This window comes from Xiphophorus couchianus, chromosome 20 (genome assembly GCF_001444195.1).
Source record: "Xiphophorus couchianus chromosome 20, X_couchianus-1.0, whole genome shotgun sequence".
Taxonomy (NCBI): domain Eukaryota; kingdom Metazoa; phylum Chordata; class Actinopteri; order Cyprinodontiformes; family Poeciliidae; genus Xiphophorus; species Xiphophorus couchianus.
The window spans coordinates 11,164,126-11,184,956 of NC_040247.1; the positions used below are offsets into that span (position 1 = coordinate 11,164,126).

General features: G+C 37.7%; 1 protein-coding gene across 2 annotated transcripts in view; it reads right to left on the reverse strand.

Annotated features, from left to right (window-relative positions):
• col2a1b (collagen, type II, alpha 1b) overlaps positions 1–20,831 on the reverse strand; it is a 50,651-nt gene that overhangs the window by 8,872 nt on the left and 20,948 nt on the right. For both annotated transcript variants that reach the window (XM_028002896.1, XM_028002895.1), the window contains 25 exons: positions 18,575–18,673; positions 18,374–18,418; positions 17,885–17,983; positions 17,653–17,706; positions 17,382–17,489; positions 17,045–17,098; positions 15,846–15,944; positions 14,561–14,614; positions 13,361–13,459; positions 13,049–13,102; positions 12,622–12,675; positions 12,220–12,273; positions 12,039–12,092; positions 10,901–10,945; positions 10,051–10,149; positions 8,173–8,280; positions 8,025–8,078; positions 7,789–7,842; positions 7,606–7,659; positions 7,355–7,408; positions 3,417–3,524; positions 3,031–3,084; positions 2,869–2,922; positions 1,593–1,754; positions 606–713 (listed from right to left, as the gene is read on the reverse strand). In XM_028002896.1, coding sequence (XP_027858697.1) covers positions 606–713; positions 1,593–1,754; positions 2,869–2,922; positions 3,031–3,084; positions 3,417–3,524; positions 7,355–7,408; positions 7,606–7,659; positions 7,789–7,842; positions 8,025–8,078; positions 8,173–8,280; positions 10,051–10,149; positions 10,901–10,945; positions 12,039–12,092; positions 12,220–12,273; positions 12,622–12,675; positions 13,049–13,102; positions 13,361–13,459; positions 14,561–14,614; positions 15,846–15,944; positions 17,045–17,098; positions 17,382–17,489; positions 17,653–17,706; positions 17,885–17,983; positions 18,374–18,418; positions 18,575–18,673 — 1,881 coding nt within the window. The remainder of the gene's footprint in view (positions 1–605; positions 714–1,592; positions 1,755–2,868; positions 2,923–3,030; positions 3,085–3,416; positions 3,525–7,354; positions 7,409–7,605; positions 7,660–7,788; positions 7,843–8,024; positions 8,079–8,172; positions 8,281–10,050; positions 10,150–10,900; positions 10,946–12,038; positions 12,093–12,219; positions 12,274–12,621; positions 12,676–13,048; positions 13,103–13,360; positions 13,460–14,560; positions 14,615–15,845; positions 15,945–17,044; positions 17,099–17,381; positions 17,490–17,652; positions 17,707–17,884; positions 17,984–18,373; positions 18,419–18,574; positions 18,674–20,831) is intronic.

Genomic DNA, 20,831 nt, shown 5'->3' on the forward strand with positions numbered 1-20,831 from the left:
GTTTGTGGAGACATGCACAGCCTTGCAGGAGCTGCTGCAAAAGCAGTTTTGAGATATTTTGAAGGTGTTTATGTGTCTGTTGAAAAATAGCAAAAGAAACTGGCATAAAATTTTATTGGTGCATGTCTAAAATCACAATGCGGGCAGAGTTGTGGTTTCATCCATACAAGGGTAGTAAACATGTTAAATTTAGCATCCAAAGAGCTAATATATGAGTTTGTGCACCTTTTTATATTTTAAAGTTGTATTTGTTTTGTTCATTTTTCTAAGAAAAAAAAAGTTATGTATTTAAGATATGCTACATCACATTTTACATCTTCCTCATGACCAGTTTCATAACAGCCCAGTAAAGCTGATTCTCTCACGGGTCTGACTCAAATGTTTGAAATATTTTAATATGAATTAGAAGAAAGGACAAGCAAAGTATGTTTGATGACATATAATGTGCTCTTGTTTTGTTTTTTTGCCTGTTTTGTGCTTTTTCTTGCTCACGTTTAAATTTTTGTCTTTTCTTTTTTTTTTGCTTTATTCATCGCCACCTGTATTTGACTTGTAGAAAATAAGTTTGAATTATGTGCTTGATCATGTGATTTCATGTTACTTACAGAAGGTCCAGGCAAACCAGGGAAACCTCTTTCTCCTCTCTGCCCGGGTAGACCAACAATACCGCGCTGACCAGCCAATCCCTGAGGACCTGAGGGACCTAGTGGACCCTGAGTGGAAAATAAAAACAACAGAAAACTCATCGCTACTGTGGAATACGTCTCTCACATAACACATCTCGAGCCATTATTTTTAACTTCCAAGGCATGATAGGTGTATATCTTCCATCACTCTCGACGCAATATTTTATTCCCAGTCGGAGTTGCAAATGAATCTCTCCATCACCTCTCTGGTCTACGTCATCCTCAGCTCCAGAGGCTGCCCTGTCAAAATGCCTTGCAGCTCCTGAAATCATGTTCACAGTGAACACCTGACTGTAAGTGACAGCTGAGACGCACCATGAGGCAGACAAAGCTTTGATGTGCTGATGCTAGGCTCAGGATTTCATACACAGGATGACATCTATAGGAAGAGATGGACTCAACACAGCACTGTCTCAGAGTTGGAGCAGGATGCCACCACCTTCCCTCCACCCTCAGGACACAACCTGTCATTATCTTGACAGAACTTGTCATCTATTTGTAACTGGTGTGTATGGGTGTTTGTGTGTGTTTGTGTGCAACTCTGAAGTAAAAGGCTGGGGTTCCATTCTTACACTGTCACCAGATTGTGCTGCTTTGTGCAGTCACATCTTAGTCTGCTATTAGAGTCAGTGATAGACACTGACAGCTCTGTGTATTAGTGGTGAGCATGTCCATTACTGCTGAAATTGGCTGTCCGGCTTGAAAGGAAAACATAAAAGTGGCTCAAAATGCAGAAAACAAATACATTTAAATATTTTCTTCTCTTTAGACTTGCACCTCCATGCAACAGTAGGTGGGTGCAACAGAAACCATAGTGTTATTTTCAGCCTAACAAGGTCACAGATTTCCACATTATGTAAAAGCCTGTCTCCTGGGTGCTTATAGGAGGAGGTGGAGCACACTCACAGGAGGACCGTCCTCTCCAGGGTCGCCCTTCTCTCCTGGAGCTCCTGCAGGACCGCGTAGTCCAGCGTCGCCTTGTCTGCCAGGAGGTCCACCGTCTCCTCTCACTCCTTTTGGTCCGTCTTTACCAGGAGGGCCAGCAGGACCTGCAGGTCCAGGATTACCCTACCAAGCATTTGAATAAAACATATAAAGTAGGTCTCATTTTGAGCGTAAGTTGACAAACAAATATTTCTGTTTACAGAGTCCATACACAGCAACAATAAAAAGTTGCTGTGTATGTATATTTAGCCTTGTCTTCAACATTTTGACAAGGCTAAATACCTCAAAGACACATTTTATTGTTAGGAATTACCTTCTGCTTTAGAAAAACAGTTCTGGCAATGTGTGTGGGTGGGTGTCGGGTCAGGAAAGGTAAATGCTCTACAGCTGCTTATAGATCAGGCTGGGAAAATTAATCTAATATTCTAAAGATCAGCATTTGATACTTATCTCAAATTGACCATGTCAAAAACTACCACTATCCAACCCCACCATACACTATCTACAATTGCATCGTTAACAAAAAGGGTACATTTTATCTAATCACTGGATCACTAGATCTTATTAAATCATTTCAAATAATAGTGAAGGTTAGTTTCAGGAGAGACACCTTAGTGTGGTTGTTATTAAATGTCAGTTATCCCTAATGAAGATGACCTTTGGATTACTTCAGAGGTTTATTTTTAGGCCTCCCATCTTTACTTTGTACTTGCCATGTCTGTGACAGAGTATGCAGGCAAAGTATGATTTTTTATTTCCATGCTGATAGCACACAGTTTACATCTCTTTTAACCTAAGAGGCAGGAAACAGATGTATCCAAGACATCAAAGATGGCACAGAACATCCTGCAGCAGTACTTCAACCCAAAATTATTTATACCTCCAACAGAGTCAAGTTTATATTAGTGGTTTATTGTGACCAGCACAATTTGACTGGAAGTCAAATCAAAGATAAGAAGAGTTATGAAAAAGCTGATTAGCAAATACATTTAGGCTGATTTAATACCAATAAAGGTTTCCATTCCTTTTTTGGGCATGTTTTATTTATAAAACTTGGTATTTTATTAGCAGTTTCTATTTATGAAATGTTTTTTTTTTCTAAATATTTCTTCCTGCACTTTTTTCTTGTCTGTTTGATTGGATTAATGTTGTATTATATGTAATTAATATCAGTACTGTTTTCATTACAGAGTAAAGTGGATGAGCAGAGGTAGAGTGAACAAAGCAGTGAACTTACGTTGGGGCCAGGAGGTCCAACTCGCCCAGCAGCTCCAGGGAAACCAGTGGCACCCTAACAGAGTAGACCACAGTGTCGTCACTAAGCAATGTCATATAAGTGAGAGCAACAGGCTACCAAGAAGCAGCCAACAAAATAATATATTTTCAAAAAGACACTTACAGGAGGACCCTGGGCACCACGAGCACCTTTAGGTCCAGAAACACCTGTAGGACCCTAGGATCAAAGCAGAACTGTAAATCAGAATATGATCTTGTTTTTGTTTGTTTGCTTCATGAACATTTTTATGTTTTATGGCAGGTGTAGAACAATTCATTACTGTTTTCTTAATACAGCACTGTCTTGAATATGAATGTTCAACAAAGAGATAAAAAAGAACATTTCTGCTTGATTGGGTGCACACATTGTCACTTATAAGAATAAATGTCAGGAAGTGCCTCTGCACTATAGCAGAAGTCAGGCAGCCTTTAGGGTTAAACCCCCATTCATTTAGATCTGAACAAAGCTAAATATTGCAGATTAGCAGCTGGGTTGATAATGAAACTTACCGCAGGGCCAGGGGCACCGGATGGTCCTTGGGGTCCAGGGGCTCCAGCATCTCCCTTCTGTCCAGCTTCTCCCTGCTCTCCTTTGGTTCCAGGCTGACCATCGGCTCCCTGGGAATAAAACAGGATGTGGATACCTCAAGCTTTTTCTCACATTCAGCATTTAATAAGCATGATGTAAACCAGTGATCAGTTGATTCTGCATGTTGGTTTCTGCTCTTCTGACTTAATACTGAACACTGACATGTGTCTCTATCAGCTCTACAAAACATAAAGACTGAATTTTATTGGCTACTCTTCCTTGCAAAAAGCACCTGCTCAACCAGACTGGATGGGGAGGGTCTGTGACCAATTTTTACAGTCCTAATTCTTGACTTTGACAGGACCATTCTAGCACATGTATATGCTTTTGTATAAACTCTATTCACATATGCTGTTTTAGGCCAGGCTGGATTTTTAGGGTCATTGTTCTGCTAGGAGGTGAACCTCTGCCTAAATTTTAAGTTATTTAAAGTCCTGCTGTCTCTGTTAGGAGTAGTTTCCACACTGCATGATTGTGCCATCCCCATGCTTCACAGTGGAGAAAGATGTTGTGAAGGTTTTTAATCTTTGTCACCTCACCAGAGAACTTCTTTACAAATATTTATTTCATCAACTACATGGTTGTAGTTGATGAACTATGTTGTGAAGGTTTTTAATCTTTGTCACCTCACCAGAGAACTTCTTTACAAATATTTATTTCATCAACTACATGGTTGTAGTTGATGAACTATGTTGTGAAGGTTTTTAATCTTTGTCACCTCACCAGAGAACTTCTTTACAAATATTTATTTCATCAACTACATGGTTGTAGTGCATTTTTAATGGCAACCCTTGTAATCTACATTGAACAATGGCTTTTTGCGTCCCACTTTTCCATAAAAGCCAGATTTGTGGAGTGAATGACTAATGGTTGTCCTCTCGACAGATTCCCCCAGCAGTGGATCTCTGCAGGTCCTTCACCGTTAACAGGAGCATCTTGACGGCACTTTGATTAATGCTCTCTTTGCCTGGACTGTCAGCTTAGGTTGTCAGCTACGTCTTGGAGGGTTTGCAGTTATGCCACAGTCTTTACGTTTTTGGATGACAGACTATACAGAGCTCAGCGAGAATAAGTCCTTTTCTTTCCACTTCACTTCACAATTAACCACCAGCTTGCACTGGTCTATCACATAAAATCTCAATGAAATGCACCAAAGTTTGTGGTTGCAACTTTACAAAATGTGAAATGCTTCAAACGACATCAATCTTTTTGCACAGCCCAGTAAGGACAGAGCAGATGTACTTCTTTGATAAAAAACTTGATTAAAAATGTGACAGGCTCCAGAGTAAAACTGACACAAGCTTTAAAAAAAAGCGGCACAAAATTTTGATTGTTTGTTTTCATTGTTTCGGGTGATGAGCTGTGATGTTACAGTATGTAAGCTGTGAATGGAGAGTATTTACAGAGCTTGCAGGAGTATTCAGGCTGACATAAAATCTATAATTAATCATAGTTGTATTCTGTAGAGGAAAAAGCCTTGAGATAAATGTTGCTCTAACAAATATATTGATGAAATCCATTTGAAAGGATGTGGCTTATGAAAACCATTCAAGGGATTTCTGTCTAGAGTGTAAGAATAAATGAAATGACAGAAGCTATGGCTTCTGACAGTCTGTAAACTCATATCTTTCCAAATAATTATACACTAAAGAAACAAGACAGAGTAATTAAATTGGAGGAAAAGACTGGCAAAGGCAGTGTCACATCTGAGTGTTTTCAGATAGTGTCAATGAAAAGGAAATTATGTGTCAGGTAGATGTCATGTTATAATGTGGAGAACGTCTCTATTTGATAGAGAAAAGAAAGTTAATGAAACCTGGATTCTCACTTCTACGTGATCAAAATGGCAACTTTTTTGTCTTCTCTCATTAACACAGAGAATGACAAATGATGCCAAACCGATTTCAGTACAGTAATCTAATTATAAAGATGATAAGGAGGTGTGCAGTTTCAAGTTTAAAGCATGTTGAAGAAATTTACTTTAACAAGAATTTGGAGGCTAATAAACTTGACCACATTTAATTTTAGTAATTATAGTTGAAAAGAAAATTCACGTTATCATCTTGCAGTTGGTCTTTATTCAGATATTTTCTTCTGGTAAGACATAGTGATTTCTCTCCACTGTCGCTGCATGCTTGCTAAGGATGAATGAATGTCAATGACTTGATGCAATTGACCAGGCCTCATTAGACAGATAACTTCTACCATTTGATAATAAATAATGAAGTGACACTGATGATATTTAATTATACTATAAACGCATTGAGTGAAGTTGGATCTGAATATGTTACTGGACTGTACTGGAGTAATTTAGATGGGTTTGAACTGAATTTAGGTCTAAAATGTATGTAGAGAGTATACATATTACATACATATATACATACTGTACATATATGAATGTTTACAAATTACCTTGAGATTCAAATAAAATGAATTGAGATGATCTGAAACTGTGTGAGATCTGAGCTAAACATTGAAAGGAACTGCTAACAGATTGAGAGTATTATTGTGTTTTAAGCTTAGCATAGCAATCTGGTTGCAGTAACAATGAATGTAGTAGGGTGTAAAATTACCTATGATCAGTCTGTGCTTAGGGGTGTGCAGAAGATCATGATAACCCGACACACATCCTGAATCATTATAAGAACACATTATTTTTCATCTTGGATCAAAATCTAAAAACGATATCAAACAAAATAGAAGTTTGTAATTGTGATGTGTTATGGGTAAAATGTATGTAAGTTTTCCTATCTGAGGACAGTGAAGTGTATCTTCTATTCTGTATTAAGGATATATTCTGTTTTAGAAAAATAGGGTTGGATTCTATAGATGAAGCTGGGTGTTTACATAAATGATATAATTAGGCAGTATATCTAAATATCAATTTTAACTGTATGTATGAGAAAATAGTCTGATATGTCCACCTATAATGGAGTCACATCATTTACAGCTCTCAACATCATCAGAGGAATTGAACAACATAAAAAATCTCAGGGGGACAAGAGGCAAGGTGGCGAATGGAAAATCTATCCTGAGTGGCTGTTATCTATAGGGCCTCAGGCAGCACTGCAGCACAAACAAAAAACATTTCTTCCCATGGAGAGCAGAGTTCAGGAACACTTCTGAAAACAACCTTCTTAGGACAGTTACTCACTGCATCCAAAAAAAGCAAATAAAATACACAAGATACCAAGGCAAAGATGCTCAGCTTTCCAGAGTAAAATAAGTTGAAATATATCAGGTACTTTGACTAAATTTGAAGTCAACAACAAAACATCAAAGGTAGGAGCATCTTTTCTAATAGGGCAACATGGTCTCTATTTACAGAAATAAGTGACATTTACATTTATGGTTTTCTCTATTTATTGACCTACCGAATCCACTAACTGTCCAAACCAGTTATGTGGATTTGGGATAATGTGCAAAACATTTTCCACGGACACTTTAACTGGCAATGGGCAGAAAGTGGTAAATTAATGCAAATTGTATGGCAAATGTTTGTGAAAGCACCATTAATGCTGGATCTGTTGCTTATGTCATTTTCATTTAAGGTTTTGCTTATTTCAGTCAGGTAATTCTGAACACCAAACAATAGCAAAACAATAGTACAAACATCTGAGTCTCTACACTGACCTGCTATCACAGTTAAACTCCGTCTTTCTCACTTTCAAACATTAGATGTCTACATTACTATCATAAATAAAATCAAATTGTATGCTAGTTTAGATGTGAGTGATTATTACAATTTATAATGGAATTGAAATCTCTAACAATTGCTTCTATTTTTTTGTTTTTAAGTCATATTTCCCAGTAGAAGACAACATAAGACAATCATATTCTTGTTTTTAATTAAACTTACAGGAGGTCCAGCAAACCCAGCAGGCCCAGGAGGTCCAGTCTCTCCTCTGTCTCCCTGAAAGATGAAGATGAGGCAAAAACATTTATTGAAAGAACATTCCTGTTCTCTCAGTTATCAAAGAAGATTTGTAACCTTACGACTAATGAAAGACCCTAAATAATTAACTCCAGTACAGTTAATGCACCTTACTGTATAGCTGAAACTGTTTATTTTTTAAATAAACTTGAACTGTCTGGAACTGCAACACTCACAGGTGCACCACGAACACCAGCAGGTCCAGATGGTCCAGCAGGTCCAGATTCACCCTACAGGAATCACATATACATCACCAGCAAAACACATTAAATTTTAATATGCAGTCAGTGGCTGCTTCATAGCTTTAACTGATGATTTCAGCAATAAAGCGCTTTAAGAAAGACAGAAATATTACTTACCTTCTCGCCATTTGGACCACCAGGACCAGGAGGACCAATTGGACCAGTAAGACCCTACATATCAGAAGGAAAAACAATTAATCCAGACAATATTTAGCTTGTTGTGATCGTTGAAAAATGAAGACTCTTACTTTTAAGGCCATTTAAGCATTGACTATTGAAATTGTTTTGTCATTTTAATTATTTTTAGGAAGTTTCATTATTTATAAAAAATGAAATAAGTGACTATCCCATACTCTGGCGCCATCTTTGCCGGGAGCACCTTCAGGTCCTTTCTCTCCAACATCACCCTGCAGGGAGAGGAGGTTGGTAAAAAATCACTCAATCATGTTTTATGTCCAACTATTCTTAATTTTTAAAAGACATGGTCCCGTCAGAGCTTACTCTGTCTCCTTTGGGTCCAGGAATGCCAGCAGCTCCTCTCTCTCCTGGCATACCCTGCAGACCTGGTGGACCCTGAGCTCCTGGACCTCCAGCAGGCCCAATGGCTCCCTGTTACAGATCATGGATTAAAGCAGACAGCTCAGTCTAGGAGCAGCTGTGAGTTGAGACAGTCACTAAAAACTTACTTCAAGCTTTCAGTTCATGAATAACTCTTTGAAAGCTTCTGCACCAGGTGCTTACATCTAATTCAAAAATAGACTTTTGTGGTTTCTGACACATTTTCGATTGCTTTTGGTAAAACGTTTCAGTTAGTTGAAAACATAATAAAATAATGATGACATCTGAGGATGAGAAAAAAAAATAATTCTGTCTGCTTCAACAAAGAACTAAATCCATTTCTGATGTGGTGCTTTGTTTCCAAAGTTATCACAGGATTGGAAAAATAGAAGAATTTGATCCAAATCACACCAAAGTAGAAGTAATACTTTATCTTTATAAGTCAGTCAGTTAATTACAACTAAAGTTAGAGTTATATGTACCCCCTCATTGCTCTTTTAGTAAAAGAAAGAAAGGTGGCTCTTGTAAGGACAAACTCTATTCTGCAGATCAAAGGCAAAAAAACAAAATATGGAAAAGGCAGTTGTTTTTTTTAAGTGGGTGCATCAGGCCCACTCCTGGTCAGAACTTGTAAGATTTATACAGAGTCTATTCTGCTCGGCTTCAGATGCACAACGTATCTCGATCCTATCATGTTATTACGGCTAACAGCAGGGCTCACGCTGCAGCACTTTTTCCTTTGGGTACTTTCAAGCTACTGTTTACTCAAGGCCAAGCGAGTGACGTACAGAGCAGTGTGGCTTGGGCAATAAATCTGATGCTTTCTTTTTTTTAATACCACCCACAGAATGTCTGTTCACCCCACCCCCATCATCATCATCACATTCATGCTGGCTCTAATCCTCATCCTTTCTATCCGCTCCTGTCTGACCTCACAGGGAAAAAAAATCTATAAACTGGGATTAAAATCTGAGCGGATAATAAACCAAATGATAGAGAGCCGCTACTGCTGTGAGCGCTTTCCACCCTCAATGGACTAGTGACAAATTACTGCTGCAGAAGGAGTTGACAGAGATGCAAAAACGTATGATTCGATTCAAAAACTGAGGTTTCCTGTTTTTATTGCAGAGACAGAATGAAAGCTGATGGGATTGGACAGTACATAAACTAGGAAAGGAAATATGAACAAAAGGGAGAGATTAATAAGGTCCAGAAGTACATCAATCCCAGTCTGGACGTTTGCTGGAACTCTAACCGTTGCACAAGTAAAACAACTTTTTCAGGTTTTAAAAACTGTGCAGCAGGGATGCTTTGTCAAACTCAATTTGGATTATTTTTTGAATTTCAGGGTATAATTAGAAACACAACAGAGTTTTTCCCTTAGAACCCCTGTTAATAACGTCAAACCCATGAGCTATAATTTGGTAAGAGCTGCCTCGGAATCACTAAGGCACCACAAAGTTAATTCCCTTTTATGAAATGAAATGTTCGTCATCAAGAATACTGAACAGGGGTGCTGTTTCATGACCCAGAGGTAATTTAGACTTCCATTAGACTGTCATCTTCTGACAAATCACCAGACAATTAAGAACTAGATTGGGGTGAGGTAACTCTCCCAATAACTTTCTTCGGAAATCACCAAACGTGATATTATATAAAACACAAAAACAGAAAATGTAATTAGTCAGTCACTCATCTCCTGAGGTCGCTCTGTGTCGGCTGTTAGGGGTGATACAGATACCTAATTTGCCAGCTGTGTAGGCGCAACAGATCGAAACCTGTGTACTGGATAATAATCCTGGTCTGAACTCTGAACTTCACCTTGGGTCCGTCAGTTCCAGGAGTTCCAGGCAGACCTCTGGGTCCCTGCAAACCTTGCGGTCCAGCAGCTCCTCTCTCTCCTGGAAAACCACGCTCTCCCTGAAAAGGGGCACAGTGGCAATTAAAAACTATCAGTAACACACAGAAAAATCAACTGTTGGCCAGAAATGGATAAGAAAACTAAAAGCTAAAATACATTATTGATTTGAAGCCACATTATGTATGAGCTGACATGTCCCCCTGGCAAGTCTCTTCAGTTTGGATGCCCTTACTGAGTGAAAAACAATCAAAGTTAGCTATTTTCAGTGGCAGAGGCTTACAAATGAACTCAAGAGCAGACATGTCAGAAGCAGTTTAATAGGAAATAAAACATGTTCATTCAGGCTGTTGGAAAGTGAGCGAGAGCAGGACTTTTAGCAAGTTTGTTCAGTGTTACATATTGAGTTTTTCACCTCATCATAAAATATCTACAGCCTTTTGGAAATCTGAGAGCTAAAGCAAAGATCTATTTCACCAAGAAATGTTAACCACTCTAGCCAGGCTAATATTAATAAGCTAAAGACAGCTTAAAATCCTGCAATTCTTACTTTGAAATATCCCTGTTTTGCAGTGATTTTTCTCTCACACACAAAAGATATGCCATTGCTTCTGCTTGTAATATCACTAATGACAACCAAAGGCTTTTCTTATATCTTTTTGCGTTGAAATTGGCCAAACTAATAATCGGCAGGTAAAAAGTTGTCAAAAATCAGATATCAGAAATTGACCATAACCTTTTAATGACACATCTCTATAACCCTTTGTGGTAACCACCTGACCGACCAGTTTAAGTGAAATCGAAGGGACTTACTCTGGGTCCAGTGGCACCAGCAGCTCCAGCTTCTCCTGGAACGCCCTAGAGAGACAAGCAGACAGCAGAAGATCAGGATGTTTGAATGTCAACAGTACAACTATTGGGTGTAGAAATATATTGCTGTTATATAAATGCTTTCGGACTCATGTTAACAGAAGGTACTTGATAACTTTTAAAAAATATAGTCTATTTCTATTTTATTTTATTTTTTTGCTTGTGGCGTCAAAACTTTTTAGGCAGAACTTGGTTAAAGTTAGAGCAGCTGCAGTGTCTGATACAGATGAACTGTGTTTAAGCTTCTGACTGAAAACTGCTGCTGTTTCTCCTGGCACTATAATTAGCATGGGAAGTAAGGGGCAGCAGCCACCTCCGTTTGAGGCAACAGGAGAGAGCAGAAAAACTCTCCTGTTGAAATACTAAGTTGCAGCAAAAGTACATTTTTTATGGATGCAAATTCTAACATATTTTGTAAAACACTTGATGAACTGATGGCTAAAACTAAATCTCCACTATTTGTTTATATACAAGCCAGCATTGCAATGTAGTACAGCTAGCTGCAGCAGGAGTTTAGAAAAAAGACAGTTTGAACTTTTTTTTTAAACATAGCTTTAGAAAAAAAAGAAATATGTTCACAGATTTATTTATTTCTGTAAGTAAATCTGGGGGCCCATGACACACATTATTATTTAGAGTAAATTCTGTGGTGTCACTTGTGTTTCTCCTGGCACTAGGAGAAACACTAGTACCAGTGTTTCTCCTAGTGCCACTACAATAAGAGTAGTGGTATTTCACCGGCGGCTGGAACCTCCCAGTTGTCCTACACCTCTCATGTCTCTTCACAATGTCAGACTAGAGTCAAACAGGGTCTTCTTTCCCCGCTGATTCTGCCAAGCCCGTTTCCTTGGCTGTGGTTTCGCTGGATGGGAATTAGGGACAGTGGGAATCTCGTTCATCCATTCATGTGCGTCACTAATTAGATGGCGTGCATGTTTACACTGTAAACCAGTGTAAACCAGTATACACTGGTATACAGGAAGATGTAAGAATGTTTCTGCAAATTCCATACAAAGCTTGTTTTCCTGTGTTACTGGGTAAGTTGTGAGCTTTTAGCTGTACCCAAAAAAATTTTACAAACCTGGTCTCCCGGTTTGCCTCCCTCACCGGGAGGGCCAGGAGGTCCTGGAAGACCCTGCACACAGAAAAGAAGAAGAAATGGTTGGTAAATGAACTCTTGAATCCAGGAAATTAACTATGGAATCTGTATAATTCAAAAAGCTGAATAAATGAATTTAAGTATAAATTAAGTATAGACTTACCTGGAAACCAGAGGGACCAGGCTGTCCTTGCTCTCCTCTCTCCCCAGCAGGGCCCTAAACACACAGTCAATTAATGCAATTCATGTAGACTTTTATGATGATGAAAAAATATCAAAACATGTCACAATGATGTCATGAATCTCCTGAGAAATATTCTTTTAGGTGAAATATACATTAATGCCTTGAAAAAAATGTTGGCTGATGGTCTGAGTAACTTTTGCCATCCCATAATGCTCAGACATAAGTGTCAAGGATTTGTTTTGTTCCAGACAGAGTTATTGTAGACCTAGTCTGGGGAAATTGGGATACTGAATGATGTTTCCAAGTGTAGACTTTGAAAAGGAAGAGATAGCATCAGTGTTGAAGCTGAACAGAGTCGGGTGGGGGGATGAAAATACATACAGCAGGGCCAGGGGGTCCAGCCGCGCCCGTCTCTCCATCTTTTCCAGGCAGACCCTGAAGAGAGTGAAAAGATAGATATCATGAGTTTAGCCAAAGCCAAAGGTGATGCTATTAGCTGACAGACATCTCAGAGGTATAACTGAGCTTTTTTAACACAATTCTCTAGCAGAGTCAGAGTTTAATAGAAAATGACAGATAAATGCAATTCACCCCTGCAATAGAAGCTATGCAAAATGCTGAGCTTTGAACTGAAAATAATGTAAAAATAGTTGCTTTCCACAATTAATCAATACTTCATACTGATCTTTGTGAAAGAAATTCTACCCTATACAGGTACTTTATAGCAGACATTATATGGATTATGATTTCTTAAAATCCTCAGAAATAAATTTTTGCATATTAATTAACACAGAAAACATCAACTTACTCTCAGACCAGGAGCTCCGGCCAGTCCTTTCTCACCAGATTTGCCAGATTCACCCTGTTAACAGTAAAAATAAGAAGCACCTGTCAGTCAATATGCCACTGCGGCCGAGCTCGGTCCTGCACCTATTTATAGAGGGGAGAAGTTGCATATGTTGGTGCAGCAGAGCAAGTCAGATGGTGCTAATCCAGTCTGCTGTATGGTTTTGTTTCAGGAATAGATTTTCAGAAAGTCATCTATCATTTGGTCATATAATGACCAGATAAATAATCTTGTCACATAGAGGACACATTTAACTTTGCTTGTAATACGTACAGTTGCTCCTTTGGGTCCAGGGAACCCCATGACACCAGGCTGTCCTCTGGCTCCCTGAGGGCCGGGAGGTCCTGGACGTCCGTCCTCACCTGGAGCTCCCTGGCAAATTCAAATCAAATCAAAATCACAAACAGCGCATGAAGATTGAAATGTTTAAGATGTGACAGAAAAGCTAAGGTTGCAGTGACATGAAGCCAAAGTTGAGGGAAAATATCAAAACGAAGATAGAAAATGTCTGAGCGGAGTCAGAATGATTTGTTAGTGCGTTTTCATGTAAAGGTTGTGGCAAAAATCACATTAAAGCAGATGAATAATGGCTGTTCACATTTCGTACAGTTAAAATTGAATTACAAATCCCTTCCTGGCTGTTTTATATAAGATATTAAACACAAACACACACACACCCCCACATGCATGGGCTGACAGATTATTATTTTTTTGCTTAGAAAAAATATAAACACATTACATTTTCTTTTATTGTTTAGCAGATGATATAGTCCTTCTATTAGAGACAAAACCTTGCAATTGTTTGCAGCTCCTATGGGGCTAAATGACATGAAAGTGTGTAAGTGGAAATGTTCACCACCTCTCATTTAATTTGGACAATGTGAGTTTATGGAAGACTGCTACAACTTTAAAGAAGCTTATTATTGGGGAAAAACTGTTATTTGTTATGATTTCTTCTTTTTTCTGGTCATTTTAGCCTTTTGTGATTTCAGTTTGCATCGTTTCATACCTTACTGTGTTTGGTTGCATATAAAAGGAATCATTTTGTAAGCAAATGTGTTTTTATGTCTTAATATAAAAATATCTGCCAACAATTTGTTCTGAGTTGGTCCAAAGAGTGTTTAGAATCGAAATAATTGAAAACATACTGTCATAGGAAAGTTTTGGAAAATTGTGTACAGATAAATTAAACTGCATTTCAAGATTTGAAGATTTCTGTGATTATTTCTTAACTAAAAGAGAAATAAAGTTATAAATAATTAAATTGAACAATAGTGTCATAAATGGAGCACATAGAGTTCATCCAAAATTAATAAGATAATTGTCTTTTCTGTTAAATCTTAGTTTTAAAGCACTTCAAGGTTTTGTTTAAGTCAATATTATAGCTAATAATTCCAACAAACTAACAATTAAAATAAATAAATAAATCTTGAAATGCATTCATACATCCGTTACACAAAAAATTGCACTTACAGAAGGCCCAACTTTGCCCTGAGGTCCAGCATCACCAGGACGACCAGTCAGACCCTGTCAGAGATCGAGAAAAACAAAAAACAAATGAACCAAGAGATGACTCTATTAAAATACACACAAAACAGGGTTGGTAGGAAAAAACAAATCCCTGTGGAAAACAGCATTTACACTTCAGACTGGTAATTTATGCAGGAAGTAGCAGTTCAATAATTAAGGAAAATGACATGTGAATGAGAGCAAAGGAAGGTAACTACAACACGGTGTGTTTATGCAAGTGTGAAGCAGTTTAATCACTGCAGGAGCTAGAAAAAGTGCTGTGCAAGTGAGAATTAAAATTACTCATTTTGATCAAGCTTTGAGGAACAAGCTTGATTTATATGTCCTGTCTACCTGTTAAATTTGAAAGCTACAATCCAAAAGAGTTAATAAAAAAAGCTGAGAGAAAGACAAACAGTCAAGACAAACAGTCAAGACAAACACATGAAATCCTTACCAAAACTTTGCATTAAGTCAGTTTGCGACTTTAATTGTACCTGCTTAATGGATTGTGTTTTAAAACATGTTACCTTTTTTTATTTATCTCCTAAATGCAAAATAACCATTTGCTTTTATTTATCTAACATGGCATCAACTTAAATGCTAAGATAGTGAAGCTAACTCTCAAGTTTGTATATATGGCTGCTCTTCTGCTGCACACACGTCCTGCTGCAGCTGTAAGTGTTAGGAATATGTTGGCTTTTTCAGAGACTTTCAGGCCAAACTTTAATCCAGCTTCACTTGTTTCCACAGTGGAGCCTGCTGCAGGAAGGGAGTGAGAACAGCAACAGATTTACATGTTCTGTTTTAACAAGCACAACCAAAACAACAGCGCAGATGTATTTAAATTATGTAAAATAATTGTTTTCCACTGTAGCAGAATCAGGATTTGAATAAAGTGCTACGTGAATGTGAATGAGAGCAGCTTTACTGATATTTTTATTTGTCAGTGAGAAGAGAAGAAAATAATTTAACCAATGTAAATAAGCTGCAGGAGCATGGTTGCAAATACTGTTAAATGAAATAATTGGTTATGTAGAGCCAATTATTTGTAGAGCCAATATGTAGAGCATGACATCATTCATCAGCCTTTAAAGGCTTTATCTCATTTAAAATGATGAATGAATGAAAAATAGGTCATGTTGTAAACTAGATGTTTAGGTGATGAACTATAAATAAGACTTAATTAGGATTTAACCAGGGGGATTTGTGAAGTGTGAACTGACAGAACACTGTAAGCGTAATTTACCCTTGCACCAGGAAGACCAGGCTCTCCAGGACGGCCAGGGTCGCCTGTGGCTCCCTTGGCACCGCTGGCCCCAGGGGGTCCGCGCTCACCTGGGGCTCCCTGTAGAAAATAAAGAAAGTCATTCAGTTAGGCCCAAATTGTTGGGTGGCACAATTTTCTTTCTACCTCTAAGGAAATACGTTTTCCTGTTAAGAGTGTTCTTCAGCAGTTCCTTATTGATCTACTGAAGATGAGAAACTTACATTGTGATAGATTCGTTTTATTTTAAATTAAACTGTCTGTGAGAAGATAATGTTAAATGAGACATAGGCCTAAGTGATATGGCATATGTAGGTCATATATAGGCATGGTGGGACTGTGGACTATGCTTCCATCTGGTGGCCACAAAGCAGAATTACATTAAATGGTGGTAAAAATCAGAGTGAAATCCAAATAAAACAGGAGAGGAACATTTTCCTTAATCTTTATTAACTCAGGAGTGAAACCTGATTTGAGATCAGTGAACTCTGAGGTGTCAAGAGACTTGTTACCCAAATCATCAACCTTGTTATTTAATTAGTTATACGCTGCTTTATTCAACTTAACTTGATCTAAGAATTATGAAGAATTGTAAAATTATATTTTAGAAATTTCATCCGGGACTTGATATATTACTATTTCTACTACTACAACTACAACAAATAGTATTTTTAATAATAGTAAAATATTAATTTGCTTATAAAGCATTTTCAATCTATGCTCTGAAGGGAACAATAAAAAAATGACAAAAATGTTGCTGATTCTTGTTTGATAGACAATAATTAACAAATCATTTCCGAGTTGTCAACTTTGCAAATTGAGATCAATTGAGACCAGTTAACAAACGGTAGATCACAGTAAAGATTAAATATTGCTTGAGATGAAATGATATCTGTCAAATAGAAATGATTCTTGTCAAATGTAATTTATGTCTTCTTTAAAGGTTTTGTTGGTTCTAGTGGCCTTTATTTGAAAGTAGTTCGACATAGGGCAGCGAGAGAGAGGGAAGACATGCGGCAAATGTCGCCAGGCCGGGAATCGAACCTGTGACTACCGCCACGAGGACTAAGGCCTCAATATGTGGGTTGTGCTTTGCCCCTGTGCCACCACAGCACCCCCACACTGTTGGTTTTCAGGTTGAGAATCATGTTCGTTACATATTCCTTGTAATTATAGCTCACCTTGTGACCAGCCAGACCATCCTGACCAGGGAAACCACGGTTACCAGGAGCTCCCTATGAAGAAAACAAAAACAATCAGAGTAATGGTTTTATCACAAATAAAATATATATTTACGAGATTCCCAGGTGGACCCAAATTAAGTCAGGAACAGTAAGCTCAGAAAAGTTTAAAATTGTTTTATCAGTTAAAAAAAACCTGAAACTATGTCATTATCATGATGTAATGATGGCATGCATTATGAACAAAAGGTTAAGTATTAATTTAACAGAAATTTAAACTTTGAACTTGTTGTATTTTCTTCAAAGTATCCCGTTTAATTAGACTTTTTATACTTACTCTTTCTCCTGGAGGTCCAAGAGGTCCAGCAGAACCAGGCTCACCTCTGGGTCCTCTCTTGCCTTCTTCTCCTTGAGGGCCAAGGGCTCCCTGAGGTCCAGCTGGTCCCTGTCAACAAATTCAATTTGTGCAGAAAAAACACCATCAAATTGGAGCGAGAAAAAATATTAAATATTAAAAGCCTTGTCTGAAGGAACAAAACATTTCTTATTTGCTTTAAAACAAACAAAAAAATTACTTTCAAAATGAGTAAAATGAAAACAAAACTCACAATTTCTCCCTTTGGTCCAGCTTCACCCTTGAATCCGGCGATACCGGGATCTCCCTAAATCCAGAGAGGAGATAAAGAGAAGTAATAAAAAGGGACGATATTTTCCAGATTAATTATTCTGAAAGAAAAATTAGCAGCGAACATAATTTCTGTACTGTCATCCAAATTAGAAGCCAGGTAGTTCCTAAACAACAGAGCTCCAATAAAGTATATAGAGTCATGAAGTATGTACAGATGTTCCTTTTGGCCCAAGGGGTCCAGTTGCTCCCTGAGGTCCAGGAGGCCCGCGAGGTCCAGGGAAGCCAGGAGCACCTGCGATACCTGGAGCACCCTACAGAGAGAAAGAGAAAAGGAAGTGAAGTCGACTGGCTGAATGATCAAAAAGATAATTTTGTTTACTGTCTGTTTTTATCACTGATCTGTACGTTAAGGCGAAATAAGTGACTGTAAAGACTTATGTTTATCTGTGTTTAAGCATTACTCATCTAAATTGTTGCAGTCAGAACATGACTGAAAGTAAGTGATGTTCAGTCTCTATTTTACACAAGGGTTGTGTAAAAGGACTTTGATTCTATTATAATGTAGATACCTGTATTATAGATTCAGATGTATCAGAATGTGTATTTCATACTCTAGTGCAACTCTAGTGTAAAACATAATTGGCCAAACAACAGTGAGAAATGGACACAAACGACAGAAAAAGAAAAAAAAAACAACTTACTGCTGAGCCTTTAGCTCCAGGGATACCGTCAGTGCCAGGGTTACCCTGTAGGAAAAAGAGACAAAACAAGCAAACATGCTAAAATAAATCCTCTTCATAATTAAATGTGTTTTGAACTGACTGGAGTCAGGGTTTATTGAATTAATAATATGGTTTATTGCATAATTTTATTTTAAAATTTTTGTTTATGGAATCACTTACAGAAGCACCAGAGGGTCCAGATGACCCAGGAGTGCCTGACTCTCCACGGGATCCTTGAGCTCCTTCAGGACCACGGGCGCCAGTAGGACCAGCTTCACCCTAAGTACAACACAGACAAAAGGACAATCATTTATTAATTTGTGTTGACCACATGCAATTGATCGTCCTAATTTTACAGAATTTTGATAACCTTTTAAAAGTACAAAAAATATTTCTGAAGTGTACCAGAAAACTTGGCATCCATTGTTCATTCAATTAAAATGAACTATTATGAGAAGGAATTTAGAGAAGGAACAAAACTTTAATCTTTATTCATCTGTATGTTAACAAATTACGCTGCCCTATGAGGACACTATCTAGAGAAAACACAGATTTCATTCAAAACCAGTTACATGTGCTCCAAATTAACTCAATTATCACTCAGGAAACCATTTAGTTATTTACTGATTTAAAAAAACAGACAGGTCTATCTGTTGAATCATCTGTTCTAAAAGTTTAATTAAAGAGAAGAAAAAAAAATACAATCTCGATTAAAGTTATTCTCCCTAATATATCAAACGTGTTTAAAAGTGTTTATGATCATTTTTAAGCTTATTTCAGGATTTATTAATTTGGACGTGAGCTCAGGATCAACCACTTAGCAGAAGAGATCTTTCAGTTTTTTAAAGAGGTGTGGAAATATATATATATTCACATACTTTTTTGTAATTAACAATGAAGTAGTACAAAACTGGTTCTGCATCTGCATAACTCTATTTGCTTGGCGTAGGGTTTTGGGCTCATGCCGCTCCCCACAAGATGCTGCCCTGGGCAGTTGCCCATGTCGCCCATATCAGAAAGCGCCACTGGGAGCAGCCATTTTTTCTCAGTCTCATCTTTTTTCAAATGGCAACAGAAAGAACAAAATGATTTTGGAGAGACCATAGTCACAGCAATGTGTGGCTACCCTAAACTGCTTATTCTTGCAAACCAAAAAGTGAAACTCAGTCCATGCATCAATGTATCAGGTGATCTCATCAGATGTTATCAGTACATCTAATTGGAAAGACTTTCACAGATTGCTTTAATTAAATCCATACATACCAAACATCCTAATCCTAATCTTCCTCCTCTTCAAGCAGTTTCAAATAATATCTGACGAAGCCAATTTGTTATTAAAGCCTCTGATCTCTCCTCTGGTCTGAGAATAAACTTGAAGCACAAAGCACAGTACAGTGGATAGCGCTGCTGCTTCTAATGATTCCTATTCTCTCCAGAGCATCTTTTCACCTCTCCAGGCTCTCATCAGTTTGATCCCTACCCTCATCATAGACGATAATGTCGTCTCCATACATTCTAGCCAATGAATAGGCGGAGCTGTGCAACCTCGTCAGTCTACCTTCCCATCACCAATGCAAGCTAAATGTTACACATAGCTGATCCCTTTTGCATCACCATTCAAACCAAATGCACCACCCCAGCATACCTAACCACCTTCTCACTGTCGTTGTGTATGTCCTGCATTTTCATCATACACTTCATAGGATCACCTCATTCCTAATGCAGTACCACTGTTTTCTCCCTTTCTACCCACTATGGATGCACCGATCTACTTTCTTCACTTCTGATACCGATACTGATATTTGACGCTTAGTACTTGCCGATAGTCAATACTGAAAAACAGCTGATTCAACTTAAAACATTTCTTTTTTTAAACACACATATAAATGTACTGAATTACAAATTAATTTGATAACTTTATCCCAGTAGAGCACATTTAAAATACACTAATAGCTTCACAAGCTTGGTCAAACATGCAAAAACAATATAACTTTACTTTGTTCAGTCAGTGCAATTAGAATTATAACAGCCAATATAAAATAAATAAATTGAAACTGACAAACTGTAGAAAATCTTCTTCAGATAGTGAAACTAGAAATTCTAAATATAATGTAAAAATAAATAATTAAAGCATGACATCGCTCAAAGCACAAGGCATACAATAAGACTGAATAGATCTGCCTTTATGGATCGTGCACTTTGTTACCGATCCCTGATCTAGATATTCTACAGATGTTAATATCGGAACAATCTCTAGTACCCATACATTTGCTCATCTAAGATTTCTTCAGAATATTTGGCTAACCAAACAATAACTATGTTTTCACATAGGGTCATGGTTTGGATTATTTTTTTCCCTCAGTCCAATCATCACTTGAGTGTCTGAAACTGTCCAGTCATCTGGCACCTCTTCTTTTTTTGTAACTTCCTTACCATT